General features: G+C 51.9%; 1 protein-coding gene across 1 annotated transcript in view; it reads right to left on the bottom strand.

Annotated features, from left to right (window-relative positions):
* Window positions 1-3,288: 3,288 nt before the first annotated feature.
* mdfi (MyoD family inhibitor) overlaps window positions 3,289-21,199 on the bottom strand; it is a 96,364-nt gene continuing 78,453 nt past the window's right edge. The window contains exons 3-4 of the mRNA XM_078420527.1: window positions 14,594-14,920; window positions 3,289-10,024 (exon numbers count right to left, since the gene is read on the bottom strand). Of these exons, the coding sequence (XP_078276653.1) occupies window positions 9,774-10,024; window positions 14,594-14,920 (578 nt within the window). The 3' untranslated portion in view covers window positions 3,289-9,773. The remainder of the gene's footprint in view (window positions 10,025-14,593; window positions 14,921-21,199) is intronic.

Here is a 21,199-nt window from a genome sequence, read left to right as displayed (position 1 = left end):
TAACCCCTGAGTTATACTTGTGCACTTAGAAAATTGAAATTCAGATCGTAGCGATAAAAGAGACATTGCACTTACGGACACACCTCAAGTTTCCCGGTTACCAAACAAACACTGTCATTCCCTCTACCCATTCCCACACAGAGGTTTCTGTCCTGGGCCGCATCCTTTGTCAGAGTGAGGCCAAATGTCAATTGGAGGAACAGCACCTCATATTTCGCTTGGGCAGCTTACAATCCAGCGGTATGCATAGTTGATTTCTCTAACTTCAAGTAACCCTTGCATCCCCTCTCTCTCCATCCCTCCCCCACCCAAGCCATTGTACTAGTTTCACTGTCGTTTTGGTGAGTTTCCTTGTCTGTACAACTCGTTCTCACCTTGCCCACAGCCAACAATGAGTTGTTTGCTTTACCATCGTTACATTTTTGCTAATCTTTCATTCATTCATTCTATATCTCTCTATAGCACCATCTATATCTCGTTTCCCTCCCCCTGACTCTTATTCTGAAGTGGGGTCCCGACCCGAAACATCACCTATTCCTTTTCTCCAGAGATGCTGATGGACCTGCTGAGTTACTCCAGCTTTCTGTGCCTATCTTTGGTTTAAACCAACATCTTCAGATACACCTCAAGTTTAGCTTAGTTCTGTTCAGTTTATTATCATTGCCACGTGTATTATGCTGGTCGTCTTACCAAGGCAGCGTGAAGTATAGATAGAGTCAATGGAAGGGAGGTTGGTTTACGATACGATACGATACGATACAATACAATACGTTACGATACGATACGATACGATATGATGCGATACGATAGAACTTTATTCATCCCAGGAGTGTAATTGATCTGCCAACAGTCATAAAACACACGTTACATGAAACATGAGATTAAAGTGATGAGTGGAAAGGATTGGGGATGTGCAAAAATCGGGGTGGGGGAGTGGGGGCAGGGAGTCAGTCTACCCCAAGACAGAAGGGGGAGGAGTTGTACAGTTTGATAGCCACAGGGAAGAAGGATCTCCTGTGGCGTTCTGTGCTGCATCTTGTTGGAACCAGTCTGCTGCTGAAGGTGCTCCTCAGGTTGACCAGTGTGTCATGGAGGGGGTGAGCTGTATTGTCCAAGATGCTCCCCAGTTTGAGGAGCATCCTCCCCTCCAAGACCACCCCCCGTGAACTCAACTCCGCCCCCAGGACGGAGCCAGCCTTCCTGATGAGCTTGTTGATCCTGTTGGCGTCCACGGCCTTCGTGGCTACGATATGGTCTGGGCTACGCTACACATTACACTTCTCAAGTGCTCTTAGTTACGGAGGAAACCTGCAAACAAAATTCAAATCAGACATTTTTCTGACTTATAAATGCTTTAATATGCCTGACGAGCTTAGGAACACTTTTGTTACATTCATGAAACTACACTGCATTTCACCCACCACCTTCCAAATGAACCGTTTCCAGCCAAACCTGTCTAAGATGCACAGGTGTGGTTAATGGAACAAGGAGGTTTGCATCGAGCACTGTGGAGTTACAGTGCTGTGCGTGCTGTTGGGTCACACTGACCTCGTTGCTGGAGGTCCCGTTATTAGCTTCACCAGGCGTTATCAATTGGCAAGAGCTTTAGCATAAGCCCTCACTCTAACTACGCAAAGCAAAAATGCCAGGATTATGGACTCAAAGCAGATAAAGCGCAGGGAAATAGCAACACAATAAGTCACTCATTTGAATCACATCAGGGGGGCAGGCGCAGTTAATACAAGTGGGCTTCTCAAACAACACCGGTCTTGTCTGATTTTTGCGACACTTATAAATAAATTAACATTTAATTTGCATTCATTACAATTTTTTGCACAAAATGCGACTGTCAATTTGCAGCCTGCATCAAATCCCTCTGAAGATCCTTTGTCCCTTTAAACCCGGTCTTTCTGCACAAACACTTCTGCCCGCGGGGATCGGTGTCTTTAATTATGGTGTGACCATCTGTGTCCTGGATAAGGTAGTGTCTCAAGAGTCAAACCTCCCTCTCTAATGTCCATCCACTGACATCTGCACATTGTCCATCACTCTGTGAACAGTGCCTAGTTGCATGATGTGGTACAGGTTGGGAACGGAGAGGAATCAACCTCTTAATGCACAGTTGTTCCATTCATAAAGTCATGTTGTAGGAGCAGAATTAGGCCATTCGGCCCATCAAGTCTACTCCGCCATTCAATCATGGCTCTTCTCTCTCTCCCTCCTAACCCCATTCTCCAGCTTTCTCCCCATAACCCATGACACCCATACCAATCAAGAATCTATCCATCTCTGCCTTAAATATATCCATTGACGGCCTCCTCAGCCTTCTGTGGCAAAGAATTCCACAGGTTCACCACCCTTTGACTAAAGAAATTCCTCCTCATCTCCTTCCTAAAGGAACATCCTTTAATGCTGCGGCTATGGCCTCTGGTCCTACACTCTCCCACTAGTGTAAACATCCTCTCCACATCCACTCTATCCAGGCCCTTCACTATTCGGTGAGTTTCAATGAAGTCCCCCATCATCCTTCCAAACTCCAGCGAGTTCAGGCCCAGTGCCGTGAAATGCTCATCATATGTTAGCCCACTCATTCCTGGGGTCATTCTGCTTTTGCACTGCAGCAGTTGTTAAGCTCACAAGATATCATGTGGGACTGCACCTGCAGCCCGGGACAGTCCCCAGCTCAAGTCTGAGCCAGTTTTGCTTGTTTCCAGCAACATCATGGCGAAGACACCAACGGTCAGAAGTGGGTCAGCACCAGGAAGATGGATGGATGAAGGAGGTGACAGGGCAGGAAGCAGGGACCTGTCATTCTCACCACAAAACACACATTGGAAACTCCGGCACGGATAAGACTGCACCATGCAACAAAAGCTTTTCACTGTACCTCGATACACGTGACAATAAACTAAACTGAACTAAAGACCAGGTCTGGCCATCATTCCATTCCTGATGCCTCACACTTTCAAATGGGATCTGGGACTTTGTCGGTAAGGCAGCAACTCTACCGCTGCGCCACCGTGCCGGTACGGTGGAGATATTATTAATATACTATTGAGATACTATTGAGGCAGCAACTCCGGTAAATCCCTTCGATGGTTCGGATGTCAGAACCTGTCATGGACTGGGCAGTGTTCACAACTTTTTGCAGTCTTTTTCGTTCCTAGACGTTTAAGTCGTATACACTGTGAGTGTGTGTGGCCTCCCGGAGCAGAACCTTGCCCACCTAAAACAGGACAACGTGTGAGTGGCCCATCGAAAGATCAGACGACAACATCAATATGCCTTTACATTGCATCTTTAATGTAGTACAACATCCCAAGGAATTTCACAGGAGCATTAGCAGACATAAATTGACACTGAGCCACAAGGAAATACAAACTGGCCAAAAGCCTGAATAAAGAGGTAGGTGAGAATAGGCAAAATAAAGATGGGGCAAGGGACAGGGGAAGTTTAGGCGGGGAAGTTTTAGAACACAGAGTCGATGCCATTGAAGGCACAAACCACCAGCAGCAGAGTGTAGGAAGTAGACAATGCTTCTTGCTGTTGTGATAGCAGCTCATTGACCCAGGATGTTAACCCCTAATCCCCCTCTACAGATGCTGACTGACCCTGCTGAGAATATCCAGCATTTCCGATTTCCAGCACTGACAATGTTTTGAAGGTACAGTAGACAGACACAAAATGCTGGAGTGACTCAGTGGGTCAGGCAGCATTGCGGGAGAGAAGTAATGGGTGACGTTTCGGGGCGGGACATCATCTGAAGAAGGGTCTCGACCCAAAACATCACCCATTCCTTCTCTCCCGAGATGCTGCCTGACCCGCTGAGTTACTCCAGCTTTTTGTGCATACCTTCGATTTAGACCAGCACCTGCAGTTTTTTCCTACACTGACAATGTTTTAGTTTACTTTCAGATTACTGCATCTGCACTGCACAGCATTTGAGCAGCAGAGCCTCACTGCAGAGTAACTTTAGAAGTCCCTGTGCCCTCTCGGGTCAGGATATTGCAGGCAGTGTGGACATCTACTGTCACACCACGCCAACTCCCATGTAAAACAATATTACACTGATAACACAACACAATATTGCCCTGGAATACAAATATAATGGGCTGCATTTTCAACTAACATCATCAAGATTCAAGATTCATTCTGTTTGGTTTCCATATTACATCCTGGTAATAAATTATCTGTTTGGAGTTTAGCTCGTTTATGTTGTTCTAGAACGAGTGATGGAGGGAGTGATGTGTGGTTTGTGATTGTACCGTACAGCAGCACAAGTAGGGGCACGTCCGCCTGTGCTGGGTCTTTTAGAGTATTCCAGTTAGTCCCAGTATCCCTCACTTTTTCCGAAATCTGCTGTTTGTTCCCTGATCAAGTTTTTACCCAATTCCACTCAGAGTGCTGCTATTGAACGGGCAAACTCACACACAGAGCACTGCACGTCCTTAGCACTCACTTTATAATTCACTGCTGTCATCTCTGGTTCTTTTGCCAATTGTCGTAGAACTGTGTCCTTCAATCATTGCTGCATTGGCCATTGGAAGGAGACATTCCTATCTAAACCCTTCATACTTGTAAACTCTCCAATTACCTCATTACCTTCTCCGTTCCAAGAACAAGATGCCACTGTCCCTTCTATTTTCCAATGATACTTTGAAATCCATACCCATATCTGCTAGTTTAATCTGTTTTGCAGCTAATTTTGATACCCTGTATTCAACTATGCTTCCATGTTCGACGTGAAATGATTGGCAAGAAAGGTGTCGCATTTCCAGCACTTATGTCAAATGTTACCTGTGTCACAGCAATGTTACATCTGTTTCACGGTTAATTGCACTCTTGGTTATAAGATCTTAAAGAACAAAAAGAGATCTTATTGGGGCAACACTGTACCATCACAGATCTTGTGTCTGGGGCGTCATGGTCCAGTTTATTCTGGTTTTGATAGTTCTGGTGGTGCAAATGAGGTGTCACTGACCTGCGACACTAACTCTGCCCCTTCACAGTTGCTGCCTGGCCTTGTGAGTATTTCCAGTATTTTCTGTTTTATTCCAGTTTATTTTATCAGGTGGACGCAAAGGAACATTTACAAAGAGCAGGCAGTTTATCTGTGGAGTCCCGGACAATATTCATTCCTCAACCAGTAACACTAGAACAGATCACCTCATTGGATCTGTTGCAACTTGCCACCTGTAAATAGATTGCTTCAAATCCTGTGTAAGAAGGAACTGCAGATGCTGGTATAAACCAAAGATATACACAAAAAGCTGGAGTAACTCAGCGGGACAGACAGCATCTCTGGAGGGAAGGAATGGGTGATGTTTCGGGTAGCGTCTCGACCCGAAACGTCACCGTACCTTCTCTCCAGAGATGCTGCCTGTCCCACTGAGTTACTCCAGCTTTTTGTGTATATCTTTGCTTCAAATCCTGGATTGCAATAGTAAAACTGACTTGGTCATGGAGTTACACAGCAAGGAAACACAGAGTCTGTGGAAGGATGTACTGGATCTGGAGAGGGACCGGTTTACAGGAATGATTCCAGGAGTGAGTGGGTTAGCGTATGATGAGTGTTTGACAGCACTGGGCCGCTACCCACTGGAGTTTAGAAGGATGAGGGGGGACCTCATTGAAACTTACAGAACAATGAAAGGCATAGATGGAGTGGATGTGGAGAGGATGTTTCCACTGGTGGGAGAGTTTAGGACCAGAGGTCACAGCCTCAGAATTAAAGGACGATCTTTTAAAAAGGTGAGGAGGGACTTCTTTAGTCAGAGGGTAGTTAATCTGTGGAACTCATTGCCACAGAGGGCTGTGGAAGCCAAGTCAGTGGATATTTTTAAGGCAGAGATAGACAAGTTCTTGATTAGAATGGGTGGCAAGGGCTACGGGGAGAAGGCAGGAAAATGGGAATAGGTGGCAGAGATCCGCCATGATTAAATGGAGGAGTAGACTCGATGGGCCGAATGGCCTAATTCTACTCCTACAACTTGTGAACTTGTTCCTCAGTCCACCGAGTCTACCCTGAACAACAAGCACCCTCTTTGCATCTTTTGCTAAAGGATGGGGTTAGACTTTGTACTTTCCAAAATGTGGAAATGATTCTCGAGTCTGTGGAACTTTGGAAGATGATTATGATGTTCACTCTCTCTGCCACCACTTGAAAACCTGGCTCTGCACAATTATTACCTTTCAGTCCAATCAATTTCCCCTTTTCTATGTTTTTCTGATTAATGTTAAAATTTCTTTCAGCTCCTCATTCACTCTAGACCCACGTCGCTCCATCATTTCCAAGAAAGATTTTTTTATTCCCCGATATAATTTCTCCTGTTTCGGCCTCTGAGGAACCCATACTAATTTGAGCTGAAGGCTTCCTTTGAACAGATCCACGTTTTTTCTTTATGCCTGTCATTGATGGTTCTTGGATCCTATCCCTTTCTTATCTATGCTTCCTCCTCCTTTTGTAGGATTCTGTCTTTTTCTCCATTCCCCGCACACCAATGTTGCTGGCAACATCATTGACCCTTCCTTGTGGTTTAACGTCATCTTTAACTTCTCTTAACAACTTGGTCCACTTTTTGTGTTTGTTTTGCCTCGAATGGATAATATTTTTTGCAACCTATGTATTAATTCTTTAACTGTTAGCCATTTTGGTGTGACACCTGAGGGGTTTGGAGTTTCAAAGTTTAAGATGGTAAGGAGCGGGCTATTGGAGCAAACTCTGGTGGAATGTGTCTTGTTCCAATGTGTGAGTTGAAGGAGGAGGTGTGGGGGGCAGGAGCAGTCCTGGACAGAGGAACAGACTTGACTATTACACAATTTCCCCTGATTCTCAGTCTGAAGAAGGGTCTCGACCCAAAACGTATCCTGTGCCTTTTTGCTGTCAGACCCTCTGAGTTACTCCAGCTTTTAGTGTCCATCTTTGGTTTAAACCAGCATCAGCATTTCCTTCCAACAGATTACAGATCATCCTAGATCACAACGTTTCGACCGTGGGCACCATGAACGCACTAACGTGCATTGGGAGACCAGAGAGGAGGATGGAGATGTATTTGCTGGCTGCATTTGTCCCGTGGGAATGGAGCATTTCCATAGGCTTTCTCTCTCCTCCTCCACCCAACTACAACAATGGGGGGCTGGGTGGAGTTGTGTAGAGCTGAGAGCTTGTAACATACTCACCTTATCTCTTCCCCCACCCACTCACTCTCTCATCACAGTGCCCCTGTGATCCTATGCACATCATTTTATTCATGTCAAGCTTATACACCGATTAGCCAAAACATTATGACCACTGACGGGCGAAGTGAATAACATTGGTTATCTTGTTACAATGGCACCTGTCAAGGGGTGGGATATATTAAGCAGCAAGTGAACAGTCAGTTCTTGAAGTTGATGTGTTAGATGCAGGAGAAATGGGCAGGAGTAAAGACCTGAGCGACTTTGACAAGGGCCAAATTGTTTTGGCCAGACAACTGGGTCAGAGCATCTCTGAAACAGCAAGGCTTGTGGGGTGCTCCCGGTCAGCAGTGGTGAGTACCTACCGACAGTGGTCCGAGGAGGGACAAACCACAAACCAGCGACAGACAGGGTGTTGGGCGCCCAAGGCTCATCGATGCGCGAGGGCAACGAAGGCTATCCCATCTGGTCCGAACCGACAGAAGGTCTACTGTGGCACAAGTCACAGAAAATGTTAATGGTGGTCACGGGAGGAATGTGTCACAATACACAGTGCATCGCACCCTGCTGCGTATGGGGCTGTGTGGCTGCAGAGTGCCCATGATGTCATGATGACATAATGTTTTGGCTCATCAGTGTAACCAGTTCAGGTTGCAAGCAGCTCTGAGGAATGGAACCCTGTCATAACCTGGGGACTTTGTACAACAGAAAAGTAAAGACAGCTTCCCTATATGAAAAAAATCTGGGCCAAATATTAAAGTTGCAGACAAAGGCCTAGATAGAGTGGATGTGGAGAGAGGATGTTTCCACTAGTGGGAGAGTCTAGGACCAGAGGTCACAGCCTCAGAATAAAAGGACATTCCTCTATCTCTCATTTCCCTCTCTCCTAACTCGCAGTCTGAAGAAGGGTCTCGACCCGAAACATTACCCATTTCTTCTCTCCAGAGATGCTGCCTGACCCGCTGAGTTACTCCAGCATTTTGTATCTATCCATGCTGACACAAGGTGACCACTGGAAACATTTTCATAGAAAAATTCATTCTCCGTAAAAAACTTCAGGCATTGAAAAACAAACCAGAATAATTCGAAGCCTGAGCCTAAAACTATTCATTAACACGTTCTGGTTTGTTATTAGTGGAAGCCAGGGCCTGAGTGCCATCTAGGTGGCCTGACATCATTTTGGAAAGTGTATCGTGAGGAACTGCAGATGCTGGTTTACACCGAAGGTAGACACAAAATGCTGGAGTAACTGCGGTCAAACAGCATCTCTGGAGAGAAGGAATGGGTGACGTTTCGGGTCGAGCCCCTTCTTCACACTTTCGTCTTGACCCGAAATGTCACCCACAACTTTGGAAAGTATAACGTCAGGCATCTTGGGATGCAGTTCATTAAATCCTCTGTAACCATTTTCCACTTGTAAAAAAGTATACCGCTCTTGGTTTCGCTGAATGGGTTTCAAATAAGAACTAGCCATCTTTTACTCACACTGTGGGATTCGGGTTGCAAGAAATGCCACGCAGGTTAAGTGTGCAGGTCTGGCTGCGATCCCATCCTGCTGGAAACCAATGCCATATTGTGCCTACGCTGTGGCAAACATAGCGAGTGCAAGGATTTGCTGGTTGCACTTGATTTCAAGGCATGAGAGGCAGAATCTCGACAGGTAGTGTGGGAATTACCAACCAGAACCCAGTCTAAGCCCTCTTTACATGTAAAATAAAGGCACAAAGTGCTGGAGCAACTCAGCGGGGACAGGCAGCTTCTCTGGGGAACAGGGATAGATGGAGTTTCGGGTCGGAACCCTTCTTCAGACCGATTGTAGAGCTAGAAGGTAGAAAGCAACGCCTGGCAGGTAAAAGGTGGACACAGGTGATGGGGTTTGAAAGGCAGGTGGTTGGACAAAGGGCAGAGATGAAAAAACAGAAGGTGTGAGACAGAAGGATTGAAGAGTTGCGAATTGTGAAGCTGGAGGAAGGAATGGAGGTCGAAGGGGTGGGGGAGGGAATAGGTGCGAGTCCAGGTGGGACAATGTGAATGGGGGTGTAGGGGCAAGGAGGGTTGAGAAAGGTCCCGACCCAAAACATCTACATCCTCTGGAGATGCTGCCTGACCCGCTGAGTTACTCCAACACTTTACATCTTTTTTATTGGAAACTGGCACCTGCAGTTCCGGGTTTCTACCCTCTTTGCTGGTTCTCTCTCAGTGACTGGCTTCCCCTCAACACCCATCCACCCACAAAACCTTGCTCAGTGTTCCACCTCCCACTGGGAACACCAGGATCCTGGCCCTGAAAGGCAGTGTGGATCCTACCAGGTTATCCGAGGAATGTCCCAACAGATGTGCTCACATAGAGCTCAGGAGATTGATTGTAGAGTTTGAACATTTGACAAGTCTTCTACCCTGCTAATAAAGCCTGAAGTAGCTGTCACTAACACCACTACGACATTATCTCATCGGTCTGTCTTGACCACCGTCTGTTTCTTGGATCAGAGGTCTGTGGACCGCTCGCTCCTCGCTGGAGGTGGCATCTAGAAGGTTCCTCAGCATCACGGTGGAGCTCCAGTCTCAGTAACGCCAGCGCAGGCTCCCACCATTCACATTTAGGAGGAGAAGCAGAGGCCACAGCACTCCATGCAGATCTCCAGGCAGTCGGCCGACTCACAGCACGCGTCCACAATGCCACAGTCCAGGTCACACGGCAAGTCACACGCCCCACACTCCTCAGAGCCGCAGCAGAAGCAGCACGACGTGTCCGTGCTACACGAGCCACACGTGGCACAGTCCAGCACAATGTTACACAGCGTGAGGAACTGGCAGAAGAGGCAGGCCAGGATACAGTGAACACAGCAGTCTGTGGGAGAGAGAACAGGTCACACAGTAGTCTGTGGGGGAGAGGGAGAACAGGTCACACTGCAGTCTGTGTGGGGGGGGGGGGAGGGGGGGAGAGAGAGAGAGAGAGAGAGAGAGAGAGAGAGAGAGAGAGAGAGAGAGAGAGAGAGAGAGAGAGAGAGAGAGAGAGAGGGAGAGGGAGGGAGAGAGAGAGAGAGAGAGAGAGAGAGAGAGAGAGAGAGAGAGAGAGAGAGAGAGAGAGAGAGAGAGAGAGAGAGAGAGAGAGAGAGAGAGAGAGAGAGAGAGAGAGAGAGAGAGAGAGAGAGAGAGAGAGAGAGAGAGAGAGAATTGAGAGAGAGCGAGTCAGAGAGAGAGAGGGGGGACACACAACAGTGTGGGACAGAGAGTGAGGGGTCAGTGATGCATCTCACGGTCACGGCGACCAATAACAATCCTGCACATGTGTGTTCCATCCTGTACACATGTGTGTACATCCTGTGTTCATGTGTGCGTACATCCTGTGTTCATGTGTGTTCATCCTGTGCACATGTCTGTACATCTGTTGTGGACATTGAGGAAGCCCAGTGCTATTCTCAACCAGTGTGCAGCAGGTAACTGGGCAGAGATTGTGAGCAGGAACTAGGAGTCATTGCTTCTCTCCAGTGTAGGGGTCACTGACAGTAGAGAGGTCAGGATATTTGGATTCTGTCCCAGCTCCCTGCCGTGGGAGTCAGTGGTTGACCATGAGGAGCAGGGATTCTGGCTGAAATCCCTCCCCGAATGGACAGTAGGCAACGGTTGGGAGTAGGAAGCCTCTTTCTAAACCAGGAGTTCCTTTACGGCAAATCAGGTACAGGAATCCTGATTCAGTTCTATGGAGAGGAGATGGTGATCCACCTCTTGTGGACTAGCATAGAGGGGCTGGAGAGGTTTGCAAGGGTCCCTGTCACGGTTAATCCCGAAAAGCCCCGTAACAGAGGACTCTGTGATCTACGGACTGTTCCCAGGGACGCATTCAGAGGCTGACATCGAGTGCTGCTGGAAGGTCATCAACTGGGTGAAAGACGCTCTTTGGTCTGCCCGAGCTTTGTTGACCTCCCAGCGGAGCGAGCTGTCCGTGGGGGAATGTTGCCGACTGGCCCGCTGCAGACTGCAGGAGTACGTGCTGAGGGACGCACTGGAGCTCGGTGCAGCCAACGCCAAGGCCCTGTGGGGGAGGACCACAGTCTAGGGTCCTTCCGCTGCTGGACATGGGGGGCAGTGTGTGGTGGAGAGAGACGCCCCTCAAACAAGGGAAGGGATATCATCCCAGGGGGCACCTGAGTGGCAAGGGTGGGGTGGGGGGGGGGGGGGGGTGTAACATTTGTAAACACTGCGTTAAGACGCAATGAATGGATGTATAGCCTCCGAGAATGTCGGAAGAATTTTTGCCCGGTACATGTTTTGTATATAATTTTTATTCCAAATACAATTTATTTCAAATTTTTAAGAAGTCCCCTTTCTCCACACCAAGGGTCAATGGGCAACAATTAGGAGCAGGGAATAAGCCTATGTCTGTGCTCTGTGCAACAGTGTGTGTTATTGGTGGGGTCACTTAACTGAAAAGAAAGTTGGGATAGTGTCTGAATCTTTCATTTTGCCTGAAGCTCAGAGTTTTATCTCATCCTAGAATTCCATGTTTCCCGAGATGAACTTCTCCCAATCCTGAGAGGAACAGTTTCAGCTTGAAAATATTTCCTCACGTTTACTTTATTATTTCCAAATTGGACCCGACAGTTTTCTCTGGCAATATCGGACCTTCCTGCACCTAGGTAAAGCCTGTGTACTCTTAATGGAAACAGAGAGTCACCACGTGTGCAGTGGGGGTAGAGTTGCGGCTTATTCAGCACCAGAGACCCGGGTTTGATGCTGACCATGGGTGCCGTCTGTACGGAGTTTGTACGTTCTCCCCGTGACCTGCGTGGGTTTTCTCCGGGATCTCCGGTTTCCTCCCACACTCCAAAGACGTACAGGTTTGTAGGTTAATTAGCTTGGTAAATGTAAAATTGTACCTAATGTGTGTAGGATTGTGTTAATGTGCAGGGATCGCTGGTGGGTGCAGATTCGGTGGGCCGAAGGGTCTGTTTCTGCGCTGTATCTCTAAACTAAACTCGATTCATCCTCACTCAATCTCCAGCCTCATGCACAGCCCAAAGGGGGCTGGTGTTTTCTGAGCAATGATTGTGGGCAGCTATTCTGTTTGTCTATTCCTTACTCTGCCACTGGTTTATGTAAGTTAATTTCACAACACCAGTTTAGATTCATTCATCACCAGCACTCATTGCTGTAACACATGTATTTAATGTTGCACTCGATAAAAGGCACTCTCTGAAACAGGTTGATTTAAAAAAAAAATTTTAGATTTAGAAATACAGCGCAGAAACAGGCCCTTCGGCCCACCGGGTCCGCGCTGCCCAGCGATTCACGCACATTAACGCTATCCTACACCCACGAGGGACAATTTTTACATTTGCCCAGCCAATTAACCTACGTACCTGCACGTCTTTGGAGTGTGGGAGGAAACCGAAGATCTCGGAGAAAACCCACACAGGAGAACGTACAAACTCCGTACAGACGGCCCGTAGTCAGGATCGAACCTGAGTCTCCGGCGCTGCATTCGCTGTAAGGCAGCAACTCTACCGCTGTGCCACCGTGCCGCCCGTAATCCATTGCAATCAGTGAGTGTTCTTCTGCTGGAAACAACTGGGGGTTGTCCACCCTGCTGACAGCAATTCAAGGTTTCCATGCATCTCCGGAACATGGATTTCCAATATCTCCGAACCAGTGTTTGCCAACTGTGTTTTATAATTCAACCTATTTGGGAAGTGCAGTGGTAGAGTTGCTGCCTTACAGCGCCAGGGACTCAGGTTCGATCCTGACTATGGGTGCTGTCTGTATGGAGTTTGTACATTCTCCCCGTGACCTGCATGGGTTTACCCTGAGATCTTCGTGTTCCCCCCACACTCCAAAGGCGTACAGGTTTGTAGGTTAAATGGCTTGGTATAAATGTAAACTGTCCCTGGTGTGTGTAGGATAGTGTTAGTGTGCAGGGATTGCTGGGCGGTGCAGACTTGGTCGGCCGAAGGGCCTGTTTCCGCGCTGTATCTCTAAACTATAAAAAAGTGTTTTTAATATTCTGGAATTGATAGTGTTTCTGATCAGGGCTGCTTGGGAACATTCAGAGTGTTTCCGCAGTCCGACAGTCAGATGAACTGAGGACAGAGTGCTGGAGTAACTCAGCGGGTCAGGCAGCATCTCTGGAGGACATAGATAGGTGATGTTTCACAGAGTGCTGGAGTAACTCAGCGGGTCAGGCAGCATCTCTGGAGGACATGGATGGATGAGGCTTTGGGTCGGGGTGAACTGAGGGATGGGGAAAGCTTCCTGTAAACGTCCGTGTGCGTTCAGGTGCACCAGCACTCATTGCACGGGCTTGTTTCACCTCCCTCACACCGTAAGGTTCAGGGGTCTGAGTGTGGTCACCACATTGCAGCAGCTTGGCCGGAGAGTCTGACCTGCCCTTGTGCTCAGTGCTGGGTCAGTGTTGGGTCAGTGTTGGGTCAGTGTTGGGTCAGTACTGGGTCAGTGTTGGGTCAGTGTTGGGTCAGTGTTGGGTTAGTGTTGGGTCAGTGTTGGGTCAGTACTGGGTCAGTGTTGGGTCAGTGTTGGGTCAGTGCTGGGTCAGTGCTGGGTCCGTGTTGGGTCAGTGTTGGGTCAGTGCTGGGTCAGTGTTGGGTCAGTGTTGGGTCAGTACTGGGTCAGTGTTGGGTCAGTGTTGGGTTAGTGTTGGGTCAGTGTTGGGTCAGTACTGGGTCAGTGTTGGGTCAGTGTTGGGTCAGTGCTGGGTCAGTGCTGGGTCAGTGTTGGGTCAGTGTTGGGTCAGTGCTGGGTCAGTGTTGGGTCAGTGTTGGGTCAGTGTTGGGTCAGTGTTGGGTCAGTGTTGGGTCAGTGTTGGGTTAGTGTTGGGTCAGTGCTGGGTCAGTGTTGGGTCAGTACTGGGTCAGTGTTGGGTCAGTGTTGGGTCAGTGTTGGGTCAGTGCTGGGTCCGTGTTGGGTCAGTGCTGGGTCAGTGTTGGGTCAGTGTTGGGTCAGTACTGGGTCAGTGTTGGGTCAGTGTTGGGTCAGTGTTGGGTCAGTGTTGGGTCAGTACTGGGTCAGTGTTGGGTCAGTGTTGGGTCAGTGTTGGGTCAGTGCTGGGTCAGTGCTGGGTCAGTGTTGGGTCAGTGCTGGGTCAGTGTTGGGTCAGTGTTGGGTCAGTGTTGGGTCAGTGCTGGGTCAGTGTTGGGTCAGTGCTGGGTCAGTGTTGGGTCAGTGTTGGGTCAGTGTTGGGTCAGTGCTGGGTCAGTGTTGGGTCAGTGCTGGGTCAGTGCTGGGTCAGTGTTGGGTCAGTGTTGGGTCAGTGTTGGGTCAGTGCTGGGTCAGTGTTGGGTCAGTGTTGGGTCAGTGTTGGGTCAGTGTTGGGTCAGTGCTGGCCTCGTGTATGGCCGACCCGTTTACTGGACCATCGTGTACGTGGTCTGTGTCTGTGGCAGGCGAGCGGCTCCATACTCACCTTTCTCTGCGTCAGAAGGGATGTGCGATGCTGTGGAGCGGGAGCTGGACTTGCTCTTCTTGCTGCTGTGGCTGTTGATGGAGGGGAAGGACTGGAGCTTGCCATGCTTGGTGTGAGAGATCGCGGGAGTGGAGCACGCCACGCTGCTGCCCTGCACCCTGACTGTGTGCGGTGAGAGAGGGGCCGGGCTCTGGGGCCGGTTAGCGGTCGCGGTGGTGGAGATGTTTGGCTGCGAGTCCTGTCCCGTGGCGTTTGGTGCCGGTACTGTGGTAACAGCAGCGTTTCCCGGTGTGACGGACCTTGTGGAAGGAGCAGCCCGGGGTTGACCTTGGGACAAGATAAAATAAAAGAAGTTTAATTTCCAGCATTATCCAGTGGGAGATTCCTCAGCAGCTGGGCAAAGCTTCAATGGGCCATAACCACTGGCCATTGGCGGCAGAAGTCACCACTCACCGCTACTGACCGGCAGGTCTGGGCCACAGAGACTGGCACTGACTGGCAGGCGTGGGCCAGTGGCTGGCACTGACCCACACTGACTGGCACTGACCAGCACTGACCGGCACTGACCCACACTGACTGGCACTGACCCACACTGACTGGCACTGACCAGCACTGACTGGCACCGACCCACACTGACTGGCACTGACCCACACTGACTGGCACTGACCCACACTGACTGGCACTGACCCACACTGACTGGCACTGACCAGCACTGACTGGCACCGACCCACACTGACTGGCACCGACCCACACTGACTGGCACTGACCCACACTGACTGGCACTGACCCACACTGACTGGCACTGACCCACACTGACTGGCACTGACAGGCACTGACCCACACTGACTGGCACTGACCGGCACTGACCCACACTGACCAACACTGACTGGTACTGACCAGCACTGGCTGGCCCTGACAGGCACTGATCAACACTGACCAACACTGGCCGGCACTGACTGGCACTGACCGGCACTGACTGGTACTGACCAACACTGACCAGCACTGACTGGTACTGACCAACACTGACCAACACTGACTGGCACTGCCTGGTACTGACCGGCACTGACTGGCACTGACCGGCACTGACTGGTACTGACCGCCACTGGCCGGCACTGACTGGTACTGACCGGCACTGACTGGTACTGACCAACACTGACCAGCACTGACCGGAAAATAGTTGCCTGGGTTGAGTGCTATCTAAAGCTAGCTTCCTGCAGACCAGTGGCACAGCTGGTAGAGTTGCTGCCTCACAGTGCTAGACACTGGGCTTTGACCTGACCTCTTTTTTTTTTTTTTTTAATATATAAAAGTTTTATTCCAAAGAAAAACATACAAACATACTAAGCAAAATGTGATCAAACAAAAGCCGCCTGTATCGGCAGTTTACAAATTAAACAATTATCACATTAAAATCCCGCCATCTCTGTCAACAATACATTCAACCCCCCGCGGCGACCAGCGTTCCCGGAGGGCCTCCAGAGTCCCGGTGGACACCGCGTGTTCCCTCTCCAGGGACACGCGGGCACGGACGTAAGCCCGGAACAGGGGTAGGCAGCCGACTTCTGTGAGGCCGTCGACTGCCCGCTGCCTGGACCCGCGGATGGCCATCTTGGCCAGGCCCAGGAACAGACCGACAGGGAGACACCCTCCTCCCTCCTGACCCTCCCCCCTCTGTACCGGGTGCCCAAAAATTAAAAGCGTAGGGCTAAAATGGAGCCAGAACTTGAGGAGCAGCCCCTTCAGATACTGGAACAGGGGCTGTAACCTCACGCACTCTGTATACAAATGGTACACGGTCTCCTCCTCACTGCAGAAGTGACAGGGGGCAGACGAGACCGTGAACCGGCTCAAGTACCTGTTACAGGCTATAGCCTTATGCAACACTCTCCACCCCAGGTCCCCGATGTAAAGCGGGAGGACCCCCTTATAGAGAGACCTCCACAGGGGACAGCTCCCGCCGTCAGGTGGTAACACGGACCGCCAGGGCGTGTCCGGACGGAAGACGAGAGCGAGGAAGTGGAGAGTGTGCAGGAGCAGCCTGTACAAAACGCGCCTCTCCGCGTCACGGAACGGCACGCTGGGCATCTGGGAAAGGCGGCTCATATTGCGTGGGGCCGGCTCTCGGGAAGGGACCCGGGCCGTGGGCCCGATGAGCAATTCCGACGGAGCGGGGGTAAGCCCAGTCGGAATCGCTCCACGCACACGCCTCTCCTCGACACCCACCGTGACAGGGTGAGGACCGGCCCCCCTCACAACCACAGCACCCCCCTCCCCCTGAGGAGCAGCGCCCTGGCTGAAGGTGACCAAATTCCTGGCTCGCAGGAGATCACGGTAAAAACCAGGCAACTCCCGCCTAGCGCGCCGACTCATGCCCGCTACCGGGAGCCGTGATCCCTCCTGGAGGCAGCGCCCCTGGCAGAAAAAGTACGTGGCCAGCGAGTGCCATCTGGGAGGGCACTCGGAGTACACGTACCTCCGCAAGGTCCTGAGTCGGAGGGCCGCCACCTGAGTGCGGACGCAGACCAGCGCCTGACCGCCCTCCTCCAACGGGAGACTCAGAACCCCAGCAGAGACCCAGTGGTTCCTCTCACCCCAGAAGAAGTTAACTAACCTCCTCTGTATCATGGCGATGAAACGAGAGGACGGGACCAGAGTGGCCAGCCGGTACCACAGCAGAGAGGCCACCAGCTGGTTTGTGACCAAAGCCCTACCCCGATATGATAACACACCAAGGAGGCCCCACACGGGCGACCACCTTCGCCTCCAGCTCCTGCCAATTCGCCTGACAATCCCCCTCAGTGGGACTCAGGTAGATCCCCAGATAGAGGAGGTGCGTGGTGCTCCACGCAAAAACTGCCATCTCCTCCGGCAGGGAGTCCACCTGCCACTGACCCACCAAGAGCCCAGCACAATTCCCCCAGTTGATCCTGGCGGAGGATGCGGCTGAGAACACCCGCTGGCACTCACGCATCCTCCGCAGGTCAACCTGGTCGGTGAACATTAGTAGCACATCGTCGGCGTAGGCCGAGAGAAACACCTCCACCCCCGGCCCCGGCAAATCCAAACCTGCCAGCCGCCTCCGTAGGAGGCACAGGAATGGCTCCACACAGAGGGAATAAAGCTGGCCGGACATGGGGCATCCCTGACGAACCCCCCTCCCAAAGTGAATGGGAGCCAACAAAGAGCCATTGACCTTGACCAGGCACTCTGCAGCAGCGTATAGGAGCCGGACCCGGGCCACAAAATGGGGTCCGAATCCAAACGCCCGCAGAGTCCCGAGAAGGTAGTCGTGTCCCACCCGGTCAAACGCTTTCTCCTGGTCAAGGGAGAGAAAGGCAACGGACTGACCAGCCCTCTGGCACAGATGGATCAGGTCCCGGACCAGATGGATATTGTCCTGGATGGACCGGCCCGGGACTGTGTAGGACTGGTCAGGGTGGATCACATGGGACAGCATGGGCCCCAGGCGATTGGCCAATGCCCGTGCAAAGACTTTGTAACCCGTACTGAGAAGAGAGACCGGGCGCCAGTTCTTCAAGAGGCGGAGATCGCCCTTCTTGGGCAGCAGGACGATGACTGCCCTGCGCCATGAGAAGGGCATCTCCCCGGTCGCCAGGCTCTCCCCCAACACCTTCACATAGTCGCCCCCCAGGACACCCCAGAAGGCTCGAAGAAACTCCACAGTCAGCCCATCCAGCCCCGGAGACTTGCCCCTACTGAGCTGGTGCAGGGCACCAGTCAACTCCTCCAGAGTTAGGGGATCATCGAGGCGTTCAGCCACCTCTCTGCACACTACGGGTAAGCCCTCCCACAGCACCCCTTGTGCCTCCTCACTAGATGTTCCCTCGGAGAACAGAGTTTCATAGAACGACCAAACTGAGGCACCGATCCTCTCCGGATCCGTGACGGAGGAGCCATCGTCCGCAAGCAACTCGACAAACTGCCTGCGGGCACCTCGGCACTTCTCCAGGGAGAAGAAAAAGGGGGAGGCGCGGTCCAGATCGTGCAACATCTGGACTCGCGACCTCACATACGCGCCCCGGGACCTCCTCAGCTGCAAGTCCCTCAGTGCCCCTTTCTTCTCCTGGTACTCCTCCCACTCACACGAGTCCCCCTCCGTCTGACCCAGGCGAGACTCCGAGTCGAGCAACTCTCTCTCAAGCATCTCGGAGTCCCGCCCCTTGGTCGACCCCCTCGTGTAGTCCTGGCAAAACAGACGGACGTAAGCCTTCCCTACATCCCACCACTGCCTTAGGGAAGGGAAACGCCCCTGCTTTTCCCTCCACTCCGCCCAGAACTGCTTGAATGAGTCCTGGAACCGGCGCTCCTCCAGCAGCCGGTTGTTGAAGTGCCAGTACGCGGACCCTGCCCGTGTGCGCGTCGGGATAAAGTCCACTCGCACCAGGCAGTGGTCCGAGCACGGCTCCAACCGCATGGAGGCTGCCGAGACACAGGACACATAAGCCTTAGACACATATACACGGTCAATACGGGAACCACCCCCCTTAAACCTGTATGAGAAGGCGCCGGAGTTGGGATGGAAATTCCTCCAAGCATCTACTAGCTCAAAAGAATCCACCAACTCCCTTAATGTCTTGACCGTTGCCGGATCGCGCTGAATGCCAGAGCGATCTCTCGCCTCAAGGGTACAATTAAAATCACCCCCCAGGAAAACACACTCCCCCCGATCGATGGTGTTCAACAGCGCGGTCACTTCTTGTGTTAACCGCGTCTGCATAGCACCGCTCTTGGGGGCGTACACATTAATAAAATGTAACGGCACGCCATCCAGGCGCACGGCCAGATACAACAACCGGCCTGGTACAATGTCCTGCACCTTGACAATCTCCGGCTGGAAAGATGGGGCCAACAGGAAGGCCACTCCACTCGAAATGGAGGTGAGATGGCTCATGTAGACCCCCCCCTTCCCACTCCAGGAGCCAGGTGGGCTCGTCACTAGCCACAATGTGTGTTTCCTGCAGGAAGCTCACCGCGTACCTCCCGTCCCTCAGCACCGAGAGATGGTGAAACCTACGGAGAGACTCCCTGGCCCCATTAATATTCAGGCTGGCTATAGTGAGCTTCATTTTGAAAGCGCACAAGAACTTTTACCAGCCCCCCGTGACGGAATGGAGCCTCCCCGAGCCCTCTGCCCTTTCTTTAGGGTCTTAAAAAGCTCTTGGAGCTGGCGCCGCTCATTTTTCAATACACCTGCCACGTTCCCCTCTTCCTGAAGGATGGCATAAATGGACTGCAAGGGTACTGTCAGGTCCGACCAGAGGTCGACAGCCAGATCTGCCTTATTCCTCTTCCCTCTGCTGTCCTTCAGAAACTTCCGGAGTTCCCAGATATCAACAAGCCGAGACACGGGGCTGCGGGTGGGACAGTCCATCAACTCACTGTCGCTGGACTCCACGTCCCCCTCCTCCTCCCACTCAATGTCTGAGCCCGAGTCTGGATAGTTCTGACTCCCAGCCGCCTCGTTCACCCCTCCCTGTGAGGTGGGCGGGTCGGCCACATCACCCGGTCCCTCCTCCGTCACCATCCCACCCCCAGGATCAGTGACGGGGGCAGGTACCGGTACCTCTAACTGTGGCAAGCTGCCTGGTAAATGGCCAGGCTCCTGCACACCCCCACCGCCCTCTGTAACCGGATTGGGGGCAGTGATGTCGGAGGAAGTCTCCGGGGCGGGCAGTGAGAGGGTACGTCTGGAGTCCGACCGAAGGACACGATCCGAAACGACCATGTCCTCCTTCGCACCCAGGGCACCCGGCCCAGCACCGTCACCCAGAGAGTCCCTGTCCCCCACCACCAGGGGAACCACCTCGCTCTGGCCCTCAGGGGGCGATGTTCCCGGAGTCTCCCCTGCTCCCTCAGCCGATGGGGCAGCACACCCCTCAATAGGACTCGTAGCCTCAACGGGGAGCATGGGCTGGGGACCCACCCCCACACTCAAGTCCCCCCCATCAATCTTCCCCTGGTCACCCTCTAAGCCAGCGGACGCAATCCCTGGGGGAACAGCCCCCTGGGGTAGTGTGTCAACACTCTCAGGTGGTCCCTGCACTACAGAGGCATCCTCCTGCCCACAGGAAGTGTGCACTGGGTACTCTGCCTCAACAGGGGAGAAACACCTCCCTTCAGGTCGCCCCTGACCTTCAGGGCCGTTCTCCGTGTCAGAGGACCCGTGCCTCCTCCTCTTATAACCACCAGCGTGCGGTGGTACAGTCAGCTCCATTGCTGAAGCCTGTTCCTCCGCCCCGCCATCTACCTGCTCATCCTCTCCAGCCTTCAGACCCTCAGGCTTCCCTGAGCTAGGCTCAGAGGCGAGCTCGATAATATCTACTGCCGGGGGATCCTCATTAAGGTGACCTTCTGCCTGGTGTCCCGCTTGAACGTTCTTCTTCTTCCATTTAGCTTTCTTACTCTTCTGTCTCTCCCAGTGCCCCTCATCCACCCCCCACACTGCACCGGCATCCTCCGCCACAGGTACGGGACATGGGGGTGGTGGGGGAATGGAGGATGGGAGCAAGGGAACAAAGTCATCATGGGCCACCGTGGTAGAACCAGCAGCCCCAGATGGGCCAGCACTGCCTTCCTGGGCCACCT

This window comes from Rhinoraja longicauda, chromosome 24, assembly GCF_053455715.1.
Source record: "Rhinoraja longicauda isolate Sanriku21f chromosome 24, sRhiLon1.1, whole genome shotgun sequence".
Lineage (NCBI taxonomy): Eukaryota > Metazoa > Chordata > Chondrichthyes > Rajiformes > Arhynchobatidae > Rhinoraja > Rhinoraja longicauda.
The sequence above is the reverse complement of the archived record's forward strand: the minus strand, read 5'-3'. Positions and strand labels throughout refer to the sequence as shown.